At 37.0% G+C, this 13,500-nt stretch overlaps 2 protein-coding genes and 1 pseudogene across 2 annotated transcripts; 2 read left to right on the top strand and 1 right to left on the bottom strand.

Moving 5' to 3' along the window:
* The first annotated feature begins 741 nt into the window (after window positions 1–741).
* Window positions 742–4,798, top strand: LOC118052217 (ankyrin repeat-containing protein ITN1). Its single transcript, XM_035063105.2, has 4 exons — window positions 742–938; window positions 1,519–2,019; window positions 3,150–3,559; window positions 3,865–4,798. Exons 1-4 carry the CDS (start codon window positions 917–919, stop codon window positions 4,696–4,698), a joined length of 1,767 nt encoding a protein of 588 aa, XP_034918996.1. The 5' UTR covers window positions 742–916; the 3' UTR covers window positions 4,699–4,798.
* A 3,063-nt stretch (window positions 4,799–7,861) lies between these two features.
* On the bottom strand, window positions 7,862–9,338 carry LOC118052219 (probable membrane-associated kinase regulator 4). Its single transcript, XM_035063107.2, has one exon. The coding sequence runs from the start codon at window positions 9,290–9,292 to the stop codon at window positions 8,063–8,065; it is 1,230 nt and encodes a 409-aa protein (XP_034918998.1). The 5' UTR covers window positions 9,293–9,338; the 3' UTR covers window positions 7,862–8,062.
* Window positions 9,339–10,262: 924 nt separating this feature from the next.
* On the top strand, window positions 10,263–12,392 carry LOC118052230 (putative transferase At4g12130, mitochondrial; annotated as a pseudogene).
* The last annotated feature ends 1,108 nt before the right edge of the window (window positions 12,393–13,500 follow it).

The raw sequence follows: 13,500 nt of genomic DNA, 5'->3' as shown, positions 1-13,500 counted from the left end.
TTGTTTTAATATATTGGTGCTAAAAATAATTTTTAAATAATAATAATAATAAAAATATTATTTTAAAACATTTTAAAACAAAAAAATATTAAAAAAAAAACTCCAACAGCAAAAAGAAGAAGGAGGAGGAGGAGGAGGAGGAGGAGGAGGAGGAGGAGGAGGAGGGGCAAGTAAAGAGCAAATTTAATTGATGTACAGATACACCTGCCTTGGATGACGGCTCCCAAGTAAAATCCAACAAATATCATACCAAGAAAAAAAAACGACTTCTTGTCTGAAACGAACAGCATTGTTTCAGATCCGTTCGAAGAAAACTTAGGTATTGAGTTAATTTATGGATATCGTGTTAATTATTTTTTATCAAACAGAGTATTTTTGATATCGACCTCATCTATTTTCAAACGATTCGAGTAGATCACATACTGCTCTAATTAAATTTAATAGAATGAGTATTTTTTATTTATTTAAATTAAGAGGGTGTTTGAAAGTGTTTTTTAAAAGCACTTTCAAAAAAATTTTAATTTTTTTTTTACTTTGAATTAATATATTTTTGATTTTTTCAAATTATTTTGATGTATTGATTTAAAAATAATTTTAAAAAAATAAAAAAATATTATTAATATATTTTTTTAAATAAAAAATACTTTAAAAAACAACAACATATAATTCTAAATACGGTGTAAAACCAAACACAAATCAAAAGATGATTCGGTAAGAAGAGGGTAGTTACTCCCAAATGCTTTTCGGAGTGAAACAGACAAAAGCAACATCGAAGAATGTTACACGCTCATGCTCTCTTCCTTCCACGAACTTTCTTTTGACTTGTCTAATCTCTTATTAGTACAATCTCTCACACATACGCTCATTCTCTCTCTTCTTTCCAACTTCACCAGCAAGTTCCAAGTTCTAACTAACCATGGCTTCACCAATGGAAGAAGGTACTGTACTAATCTATTCACACATCGATTTATGCCTCTAGATTTTATCTAATGGTCAAAGATCAGCATCCCTTCATGTATTTTCTTGCTTCTTCTGATCTTTTTATTTACTTATTCATTTGCTTTGTTTGCTTGTTTGATGGTACGAAAAAGTGATGTATTTTGCAGCTAAATTCAGTAGTAATCGGAACAAAGATTTAATTTTTCTGGTTCTTTGTGATTTTCCCTTGAGTCAAAGAGACTTTTGAATTTTCCCTGATCAATTTACCTTTTTTTTGCTTTTTGAGATGCATATAAATATTCTTTTAAATTCAAACCTAAATCTGCCCGATTTTGAAGGAAATGGAACTAGAAAAATTGGGTTGCTGAATTCTAATAGAATGTTACATCCTTGAATCTAGCAAATCATGTGTCTTATTACAGCCCATATAAAGTTTTTTCCATTTTCTCCGAGAACAATATTATCTTTCTATATCCTTTTTCACTTGAAACAAAGCAGAGTAAAAAGAACAATTTTTGTAGTAGTATTAGTTTGACTTTGCATAATCTCTGTGATTGATAAATTGATGGATTTTTGTAGGGTTGGAGAGGGATTTAGAGAAGGGATTAGTGCAGCCGCAACTAAACCAAGACCCTCTTACCGACCCATCACAGACACCATCACCATCTTCAACATCAACTGCCCCAGCTTTAGTTTTGTCGAATTCCGGCAAACGAATTGATCAAGCAGGAAAGAAGAAGTATGTAAAACAAGTTACTGGTCGCCACAACGATACTGAGCTCCATCTGGCGGCTCAGCGTGGCAATTTGGCTGATGTGCAGCGGATACTTGATGATATTAATTCGCAAATGGTGGGGACTTTTAGTGGAGCTGATTTTGATGCTGAGGTTGCAGACATAAGGGCATCGGTGGTTAATGAGGTGAATGAGTTAGGGGAGACTGCGCTGTTCACTGCCGCAGATAAAGGGCATCTTGAGGTGGTTACGGAGTTACTGAAATATTCGAATAAGGAGTGCCTCACGAGGAAGAATAGGTCTGGGTATGATCCGTTGCATATTGCTGCCGTCCAAGGGCACCATGGTAATATTCTAAGCTTTTCGCATTTCCCCGTTGCACACAAATTTGTAGATTTTGATTGTTTGTAATTAGGTGTTGCTTGATGGCAGTATATTATCTTGCAATTATAGGTAGCTCAATTATTACTTACATTATCTTTTCCATAAAACAATCCCATATATCTCAAGCAATCTGGCTTTTTGGTTACTTGTGGTTTTTTTATGATGAGTCTTAAGGTTCATGGTATATTATGATTCTTCAATAAAGTAGATGATGTAGCTTTCTGTCCTTCTGTTTCCTTGAGAAGATATGAAGCAAATATGGTGAATTGGGTTCAGTAGTTTGTTTATAAGATCTCCTCCACCCCTCAAATGATGAAGTATATTTTGTTATGCTATTATAAGAACTTCACATCTAACCACTTACGAAGAAAATGAAAGATATCCTAGCACGACTATACTCTTTTCTATTACCTTTTTTTTTCCTTCTTAATTTCATCATTTAGTATGAGGTTTTTTATTGATTTTGATCCTTCAGTATTGGGCTGAGGATTAATCAATTTTTGTATTTTTTTTATCATATACTAGAATAAAGAAATTAATTTGACCTAGGCCAATCATCATTTGCTTCTAATAAAGTGTCCTCAAGCCATTGAAATTCAAGCGGCCATATTAAAAGTGCCATAACCACGATGAATCATCCTTCTTGGCCATCAAGCAAGCTTGGATAGTCTTGATCTTTACTGGAAATAATCTTAGTCATGTTGCTAGTGAATCATGAGCATCATAAGTAATCTCTTAAGTTCAAAAGAGAAAACTGGAATATAATTAGAAAGATGATTATGTCTGGAAGTGGCTTTCCCAGGGCTATAGTCCATAGAGCATGTCTCATCTTTAGGAAAATTCCATTTCAAGAATCATCGTCCTTTCACTCCTTCCCAGAAAAGTTCTAGCACTGGTTTCAATCATGCCTCTACTTTTAAATCAACACTTTTAGTCTTGGGGGTAATGTTTTGGTATCTTATTTCTGTAAGAAGTCTCACAGTGAAATCTGATGCCACAAAAATCTTGATGTATGCTACAGTTTTCCCATTAGCTATAACATTTTATAAAAATCCTAGGGAAGATGTGCTCACTATAATACTTTTATTACAGCCATTGTCCAAGTGCTACTAGATCACGATCCCAGCCTGAGCCAAACACATGGCCCATCGAATACAACTCCTCTTGTATCTGCCGCTACAAGAGGGCATACTGCAGTAGTCATCGAATTACTGTCAAAGGATGGTAGCTTATTGGAGATTTCTAGATCTAATGGGAAAAATGCCTTGCATTTAGCTGCCCGCCAGGGACATGTAGATATTGTAAAAGCATTGCTTAGCAAAGATCCCCAGTTAGCACGAAGGACTGACAAGAAAGGGCAGACTGCTTTGCATATGGCTGTAAAAGGGCAGAGCTGCGAGGTGGTGAAATTGCTTCTCGACGCAGATGCTGCGATTGTGATGCTTCCGGACAAGTTTGGCAATACAGCATTACATGCAGCAACAAGGAAGAAGAGAGCAGAGGTGATAATTTTTAATCTTTCTCCCTCCCAAAACTACAAGCAATATTTGTGTCAGAATGCAATCTCAATTTTTAATTTTGATTATGTATTCTAGAAATGCATGCATCATGCTGGCGGGTTTTCCCATGTGTAATTCTTTCTATGTTATGACACACACACCCAACCCACTTAGGTTCTGGTATTATATGGATTGCTCATCAGTTTCCATCTCCCTTTTTAAAATACACCACGAATTCTAAAAATAATAACAATCAAATTGCTTTTAGCGGATTAACTAACATCTCAAGGTTGGCTCTTCTTTTGCAGATAGTGAATGAGTTGTTATTGCTTCCTGACACCAACGTTAATGCTCTGACCAGAGACCACAAAACAGCGCTTGATATAGCAGAAGAGCTTGTCCTTTCTGAAGAATCATCAGATATAAAGGAGTGTCTTTCTCGCTATGGTGCTCTTAGAGCTAATGAACTCAACCAACCAAAGGATGAGTTGAGGAAAACTGTCGCTCAAATTAAGAATGATGTTCACACCCAGCTGGAACAAACCAGAAGGACCAACAAGAATGTGCATAATATTTCAAAAGAGCTTAGAAAATTACACCGTGAAGGGATCAACAATGCCACCAACTCTGTAACTGTGGTCGCAGTGCTATTTGCAACCGTTGCTTTTGCAGCGATCTTCACTGTACCTGGTGGTGATTTCGATAGTGGGATGGCTGTGGTGGTGAGCCATGCTTCTTTCAAAATTTTCTTCATCTTTAATGCCATTGCCCTCTTTACATCCTTGGCTGTTGTGGTGGTTCAAATTACTTTGGTCAGAGGTGAGACAAAAGCTGAGAGGCGGGTAGTGGAAGTGATTAACAAATTGATGTGGTTGGCTTCCGTGTGCACATCAGTGGCTTTTATGGCCTCCTCTTACATAGTGGTTGGCCGTAAACATGAATGGGCTGCAGTGTTAATTACAATTGTTGGCGGTGTTATAATGACTGCAGTTCTTGGAACCATGACTTATTATGTGGTGAAGTCGAAGAGGATTCGCTCAATGAGGAAAAGGGATAAGCATTCAAGGAGAAGTGGATCGAATTCTGGGCACCATAACTCGGAGTTTTCCAATTCAGAAGTTGACCGAATTTACGCCCTTTAATGTGTGAATTTGCAACTTTTGGCAATTGTACACCAGAAACAATGGGAGTACAGCAGGTAACCGAAAGTTTTATGGCTAATAAAAAGTATTTCTTTCAAAAGTTACTTCTATTCATGTTAGCGGATGACATCTTTCCCGAGCCCAAAGTTGATGATATCTGGGAATGCAAGGATGAAATTCGAAGGCCTCTGCAGTTGAAAGAGGATCAGGATAAAAAAAAACCCACCATTCCTAGTACTATTTCATAGTGGTGAGACTTTCTTCTAGAGAAAATGTCTCAATGCTTTGAGGATTGCTAATTAGCCTAAGTAAATCTTTCATCTGAGAAACCAAGTTTCTGATAGTGCTAGGGACACAAAAAACGCATCTGCAAATTATGGGGCGCTCCTGTTCCCCTTGAATATAAAATTAAACTATGATTCTTACAAGAATACAAGTACTGTATAGGGTTTGTGTTAACTGACCCTTTTTGTGTGTGTTTCGATCATAAGGTAATTTCCGGCCACCTTCCTTCACTGGGAATGAGAGTGGGATTTGTATTAAATTGCTGCTGTCAAATGGAATATATTTATTTGATGGTACATCACTTGTAACAGATCAGATATCATGGACTTGATGTTGTTTTCGAGCAGGATGGTTCTTAACTAGGCCTAGGTTTTTCCTTGTCCTAGCATTTTTTAACTCCTTCCTTGACGCCATGAAAGGTCCCTCGAGTAAAGAAGAAAAAACAAATAAAGAAAGAAAATAGAGTTGGTGCCTGGTGTCCTTGACGCAAAATTTAACCACAAATCACCAAAGAATATTTAGTGCCTACGAAAATATATATAAACTATATTATACATCTGAGCCTTAAATTGTTAGGTGGTGTTTGTGAGAGATTCTAGAGCCTTAAATTATAGTAATGGTTATTTTTTAAAGTATTATTTACTTGAAAATATATTAAAATATTTTTTTTATTAAAAAAATTATTTTTAATATCACTACATCAAAACAATTCATAATTATAAAAGAAAATTTTCATTTTTTTAATAACTTTTTCAGAATCATTTTTTAAAAAGTAAAAACAAATATACTCTTAATGCAATGAGGTCCGCAAAACAGGAGTGAAACTTGGAACTCGAATGTTTGTCAATTACTAATCTTTGTAAAGAATGGCAAACAAGGTATGCATAAGCCACAGAGTAAAAGCATTACGGTTTCTAGCTCAGATATCTTACACCTTTATTACATTCCTGACTACAGATAGTGCTTCGATTGCAGCCTAAACACGCGTCCTGATTTGTTTCCAGATCTTCGCTTTTATGCTTGCTGATATGCTATTGCATGAGGGCAACAACCTGTGATTCTTGCTGCCAACCTCTCCTGACCATTTTAATCTGCGTTTTTCCAGCTCTATAGCTAAAGGGATGGCTTCTAGTGACCGGAAGTGGCCATTAAGAATCAATAGTTAAAGGTGTTCCCGGCGATTCTTTCGGGCCCCGATGAGTTTCCATTCTAGCATTGCATTTCGGCCTAATCATGTGAAGCCGTGGCCCAACCTCATGTGACCGGACAGCTTGCTGTCCGGTCTAGGGGCTGGGCAAACTCCCACTTAAGCTGACCGGACAGGCACAGCAAAGAGGAGGCCACCCAGCCCACCAAGCAAGCTGTCCGGTCTTGCCTTTTCCTTTCTCGGTGTGTTATCAAATGTGTTGCAAGACCCATATGAAATAAACTTTGTAGTTGTTCGAACTTCACCTAGACTATCTTACCCAACTGCCAATAGACATGGATGTGATTTTTGTTCTGATTTTATAACCTGTGTGGCAATAGCAGTGGGCGATTCTTGATGGGGCTGTGATCATGTCTTCTTTCCCTAAAAACAATTCAACACCGAATCATAAGATAGTGCGATAGTGAGATCGAGTGCATTAACCTCTTAATCACCCACAGAACTTAGATTTGTAATTTCTAATTAGCCAAATAGGCATGTGAAGTGGTAGATCTTGGTTTATTGCAACATATTTAATTGGTTTCCAGTAGGTATGTGAGGCCGCCTACCTTTACTTCTCCTTGTAGAAAAACCAGGAAGTTGGGTGGGGAAAAGTGTTTGATAATATATGCTTTGTGGCATCCCTTAGTGCTCAACAACATCAATTAGCCTTTTCACTGCTTTCTTTGGCTCTAATCTTGCCAAAATTCTAGCTGACATGTTCACTTATTTTAAGGTCTAGTACACCCACTAAGAAAATTAAAAGAAGGGAAACGAGCCGCCTGCAGATTTCTTGTTTCTCATTTGACGTGCTTGTAGTGTATCTTTCTCTACTGAACTCAGTAGGCTTGACATAGAGCACCCTGGGCATGTATAGGGACTGGCTACTGTATCCCTTTCCACATCTTGTAATTAACCTTTTATGTATTTTGTTGGAAGAGACCGTGCTTCTTCTTCTTATTATTATTATTATTTTTTTCCTATCTGGAATCACTATTCCTTGTTTACATATTAAATACAGGTAGGTGTCTCTTAGTTGCGATTAAGAGGCAGACAGGTGGGGTTTTTTTTTTCAATCCTAATCATGATTAGATCCGTCATCCTATCATTGGCTTGACATAATGATGTTCAACTTTGCCTCATCTGCATTACTTTCCACTTTTCTTGCTTTAGGGTTTTCAAATGAATGCTTATAGTGAGATTCATCTATACTTTACAGGCAAGCAATGTCAAATTACTAGAGGAACTTAATGATGGTAAGAAGATTGATTTTCTTCTCCTTGTCATTGAAACAATTAATGGTAAAAGTACTAATCTTAAAGAAACATTTTAGGTTAGCCGAGGGCCAAGTAAAATCCTATACCTCTGGGAAAATATACTTAGAGAGTTGAGATCAGGATTCTTGAAGTTCTATTCTCCCCTGAAAACTGGAAACCTGTCACGATGCTCTTCAAAACTGCTGGTATTTTATAAGAAGGGAATATAACCCTGCATATGTTAAAAACATGTGTTTGATTTTCAGCTTGTATGATTTACTCGTTTTTATCTTTGGCATTTGGCTTCAAGATGAATAATGCTACATTGTTTATTTCATCGTGACTAGCGAGTAAAAAGCTTTGGCATTCTCTTGAGAAGTACCTAATTCGCTAGCACTCATTACCACATATAGCCGTGCTCATTATACCTTGGCGCTTTAAGGAAACGAGAATTTATTGGGCGTTTTCAGAAACTACAGCAGCATGGTCTGATCTAGCAGTTAAAACACAGGCATTAAGAGTTTTACTCCTTCCCCGAACAAAGGATAGACGTACGATAAATATAGCACAACCAGAGAAAGGAAAGCATTGGAAACTAGGTTATAATTTATGCTTTCTTTTTTGTTATAGGTGAAGATCAGCCTCTGCAAAGAACTGGCCTTTCTTGTTCATCACATATGGAAATTCTGGAAGCTGATAATGAGTATAACTTGGCTTCATTTACAGTCTTCCTCGAATGGAACAGCTGCTGGGACTGTTTGCAATGTGCAATTGCTCCCTGGATTGGATTCTCTATCTCGGATTTTGCACTGCTGCTTCTCTTCAGAAATGGCAGCCGATGAAACCCATTTGAACTAGTCGAGCTTGAAGATGATGACGAGTCAGATGATGATGAAGACTTCTTTGTTGAATACCGTTTGATGGACATTGAGAATGATCTCCTGTGGAAGCGACCACTACCGTCCTCGCTGATCCTTTGTTTGTTCTGCAATGCAGTAGTTGAAGTTTGGTATTTATCTTTCTGGATTTGCCCACAAGGCGTCTTCTTTGCTGGCTTCACATATTTGTTCGAAGTCTCTTTGGCTTTTGAAACTGTCACTTCATCTGCAACTTTTGAAGCCACTGTACATGAATCATCCGAGCAACCAGACTTACCGAACAAAGACTTGAGGTAAGCCCGGGAAGCCTTCAGTTTTGAGCTAAGTGAGGACTGTTTGATCAGATTAAGCTTTTTGGTCCAAGACGGTTTTGGGTTTTCATCGATAAAACCACCAGTTTCACTTGAATATTCAAAGAGATACTCTTCTGGATTTAGTTCTCTACTGACATAACAAGACTCGGCAGGTGAAATATTGCAGGATTCAAAAGGAGTGCTGGTCGAAGTCGGTGTAGGGGCAGTCGTCATTAGCGGGGTGCTGAAGAATTCTTCAAATGTGTCTTTTCTATGATCATATGAAGAGTTAGAGTTTTCTAGGATTTTCTCTACCATTTGTAAACGTGGAGGAAGGTGAAGGGGAAGGAGCTTGCCTTTGTAGAAGAGCTCGTCAGCTGGGGAAGTTGTGGTGTCTTTTTCTAGTGAAGCTGTGGACTTTTGGAACTCGAACTCTTTTGGGAATGGAGGCGAGCCTATAGATTGGCAGAAGAAGGTGGAGTATGAGCTTACTTCCATGTCAATGTAGTCGTCGTCGTCGTCATGATCATATGATAAGAGGTGGTTCATGGCCATTTCTAGCAACTCACAGTATTTCAGGCAACTCTCTCTCTCTCTGGGTTGTATGTTTGTGCCTGTGGAGTGACAAGTGGGAGCTGAGTTTGGTGAGGTGGGAATGAAGGGAAGTGTACCATTTAATAGACTTGAGATGATCATGAAAAGTTCTACACTGAAGACAATTGTCAGAATTTTGAATGCTTCCAAATATAAAATTCGAAATATAATCATCTAATGGTTCAGCACTGAAGCATTTCTCTACTTCCCTTTTTCCTTGAATTTGTATTTAACGGCTCATTCCCATGGCTCTTTATTTTTATGTCACTTGTCATGTCAAGTAGTAGTAAAATTGAATAAAAGTTTCCTGGATGTTCTATCATTTACAAACAAGAAGATGAATAAATTAATTAAATTCCACATTTTTTTTTATTAATATAAATATCGAGATCAGTTTATATGTATTTCAATTAATTTTATGAATTCAAAAATTAACAACAATATAAATCTTTAATAATCATTTACATAACTCAAATTTAAGACCACAGGGAAGTAAATCCTTTAATTTTAAGCTCTTATTATTAAACCATTTACTAGATGGTTAAAATCTAATTTTTTAAATCTAATTAATTTCAAATTAATAACCACTTAGTAAATCTAATTCTCCATACCTAGTCTATGAATCTTTTTAATCAAATCCTATTAAGGTTAATGATTAGGAGGTGTATGTTTTTCTCAAGGAGTGTTTAAAGTATTATAATTTTTTATTTAAAAATATATTAAAATTATTTTTATTATTTTTATATTAATACATTACATCAAAATGATTTAAAAATATAAAAAAATAATTTTAAATATAAAATTATAAAACAACTATTACATCACAACCCCAAACAACCTCTTCGTTTTCCTTTGGTAAAGTTGATTTTAGAAAGAAAATTGTGCAGCTTGTTTGCTTAAAAAGAAGGGTCAAATTTTGATTCGTTATTTCACAGTTTTTGAGAATTATAATTTTAACGAGAAATTCAATTCATGAAGAATTTTAATGCACGTGACATCATTCACTGGGTCCGCAACGCACGTGTCAGCAACCCGAGCATCTAGCTCGTGGGGTATGTAAGTATAATTGAGTTCCACTTCTTACTTCGCTAGCAGACAGTAATCAAATTCAAGTTGTCATAGAAGCTCAATCCCCATCATTACAACCACAGCATAATCCCATAAAATCTAATAAACAACCCCCCCAAAAAAATAATTAAAAAAATGAGTCTTTTCAAATCAATCTTCGCCAAAAACTACCACGTCTTAAACAAACACACGCACAGGTCCTCTTGTCTCCTTCTTAAAACCCCGTTCTGTAATTCGGTTCAGTGGTCCAGACACAATCAAGTTCTTACAAGGTTTTTTAACACACAATGTTAAAAAATTAAGTGAAACTCCCTAGCAGACAACGTCGTATGTGCCCAACTCCGAATTTGGCTTCTGTCTCTGTCCCTCCTATGTACGCTGCGTTTTCGACTCCATAAGGGAGGTTCTTGTCTGATTTGTTTTTATACAGAAAGCCCCGAGGTGAAGAGAAGCTTGATGGGTCCGGGTCAGGTCCTTGTGGGGATTTGGAGTTGTTTGCTGATGTGGATAGCTCTGTTCTTGATGAGCTATTGCAGACTTTTAAAAAGTAAGTGATCTGTTTCTCTTATTTGGACACTTCATTGTGAGATTTTTTAGTTTTTAGAGAAAGTTTGATTGTTGTAACATACTATTTCAATTGATTTGGCCCTTTTAGCTGGCGAAAAGAAAGAACCTTGCGCAAGTAGGAGATGAACTGAAGGGGGCGGGCATGCTTCTTGGTTTGCGGGTTATAGTGATGTTGGATCGAGGAGATATATTCTTACACAGTTGTTTGATTTAATGTTCATAGCCATACTTGGTTGCAATAAAAGGTTCTGGCCGTGTAAGTTAAGGACAAGATTTTTCAACTTTCAAAATTGTAACTTAGTGGTTGTTGTTTATTTTTTCTTCTAAATTGGAGTAGCTGATGCACCCCCACCCCCACCCCCCCCCCCCCAAAAAAAAAAAAAAAAACTGCAAAGGAAGAAGAGAGGGTGGGGTTTTAGGAGCTATGTAGGTATCAGTAATGAATGTCTCACGTGCACATGCACATGCACCCACCCTCAGAACCTTGAAAGATTTTTTTGGCTGGATTTTGCACGCAGGTGCTATTTAGGGATCAGTCATCAGTCATGGATGTCTCATTTGCACAGACGTTACTATACTCAGGCTTGATCTGATGTTTGGAGAAATATTTTCCAAAAATTGTCCTTGCATCCTCACTGCTTTGTGGAATGATGGTGGTGGATAATTTGGATCCATGATGGGCTTTTCTTTTCAAGTGGCAGTGTAAGCATTAACTTATTTTCGATTCTGCAGATACCGGTTAAGGTCTAATGTTGAAATTGCCAGAGGCAGCTAGTTTTGGCTGGGGCTCTGGGGTTGATCGTTCTGCAATGTCATCTTCACATGGGAATGATGTTGGATGGCAATGGTTTAGGGATCCTAGACGAGATTGTCTTGGTTTCAGGGGGTTCTTTCCATCCAATGAAATTCGTGGGTTTTCTTAGCCTTCATTGGTTGCTTGATGTTAATATACAACAGCACACAGGCTATGAGGCTGAAGAGTTCATTGTGCATTAAACTTTCTGACTGATTAAATCAATAGTTATTTTTTTAGTTTTAATTTCATTTTTCCCCAACTATTTTGGATGTTACAGCACCTTCGGTTGAGTCTGGCAATAAAACAAAAGAGAAAAATTACCTGCTATGGAGAATTGAGAATGAGGTTGCAGAAGGCTCAACTGAGATTCCCAAAGGTTGAGGCTATTAGACCAAAACGGTGGCCCGCTGAATGGTTTTCAGGGCATCAACAACATGGTGCTGTGAAAGGGTAGAGCACTAACTCGAAGGATAGGGTTCGCTTTTCTGAACTTGAGATAAATCCTGCTCGTGTTAGCCCCTTTTATGGCGGTGCAGGTATTCCATATGGTTAAAACTTGTATCATTTTATACATTTAGCTTTATAAGGAAGAAATAAATCGTTTTTTCTCCTTTTAAAAAAGTAGAGCTAATAAAAGGAGGGTGTCAAACTCGTGTACTGATCTGAATACAGGCATTAACACGGCAACAGTCTTTTCAATATTGGTTTTTGCCCTAACGTTCATGTAATTCTTTCTAACTGGTGATTTTCAGGTAAATGATTCATGCTATATTGATTGTCTTCTACCTATGTTCCTTTCTTGTCTTTTCTTTGACTGGTCCTAACAGCGCAGCCAGTTAAATGCTCTGATTCTAACAGCGCAATCTGTCAGTCGGTGTTATTTTTCAAAATCTTTTTCCATCCATTTTTTCTTGAAAAAGTGCAATATAAAAAAAAAAAAATCAGGACAAAGCTAATTCATTGACCCAAAGGAACTGAGATTTAAGCCTTACAGCTCAAAGGGGTCTTGACTGATTAATTCTCAAATTTTTATGGCTGGATCGAATGGTGTTTGAATGAGCAGTTGATCTAACTCTACTCCTCCTCCTCCCTCTATTTACTCTGTTTTTTCAAAGAAAAATCTCATGGATTTCACATTAGTAAGCTTAATTAATAATGTTGCTGATTCAATCAGCTAAACAAATTAAACTATAACCGCAGAAGCAAAAACAAATACGAGAAATTGAGAAGATGCAAGTGAATTAAATAGTTGGCATGCCTAATCGGGGAGTCAAGGGATAGAATCCCCTCGTCTTGATGGCATTTTCTATTTGTTAATTATTCAATTACTCGAAACTTAAAGCATGCTCATGGAAATGATATTAGATATTTCTGCTGTCTTCTGCAACACTGACCAAAGCTCTTTTCAACTAAACTCGGATCCAAAAGCAGCTCATGTCTTCATCAGACAATAATTCACTGGTTTCTCTTCCTTTACTGTGCCCCACAACTAACCAAACCAGCTTATAAAAAACAAAATCCTTTCTTAAGTATTATAATACTTGGAGCTAAAGAATCACTTTATACTTTACCTGGTTTCACTACTTAATTTTACTTGATTCCTGGGTTTGTCTTTTCACTTTGTTTCTTTCTTGTATAATTGATCGATACTTTGTGCAACTTTTGTGTTTTTTTCTTTTTCATGATTCTTATGGCCATCAATCAACATTCCCTAGTTTCTTTGGTTACATTTGATTAGAAGATTTTAAGAGAATGAGTTGTTGACCTCACCAAGAAAACAGCATGTGATCCGACATTTGATGGTGGAGAGAAGGGAATTATGGATGGAATGCCTGCAAAGCTCGAGACTTTTGTTTGTCTTTCCTTTTAACACACTCCC

The sequence above is a fragment of the Populus alba genome, chromosome 8, assembly GCF_005239225.2.
Source record: "Populus alba chromosome 8, ASM523922v2, whole genome shotgun sequence".
In the NCBI taxonomy this organism is placed as follows: Eukaryota; Viridiplantae; Streptophyta; class Magnoliopsida; order Malpighiales; family Salicaceae; genus Populus; species Populus alba.
This window is presented reverse-complemented; position numbering and strand designations above follow the sequence as displayed.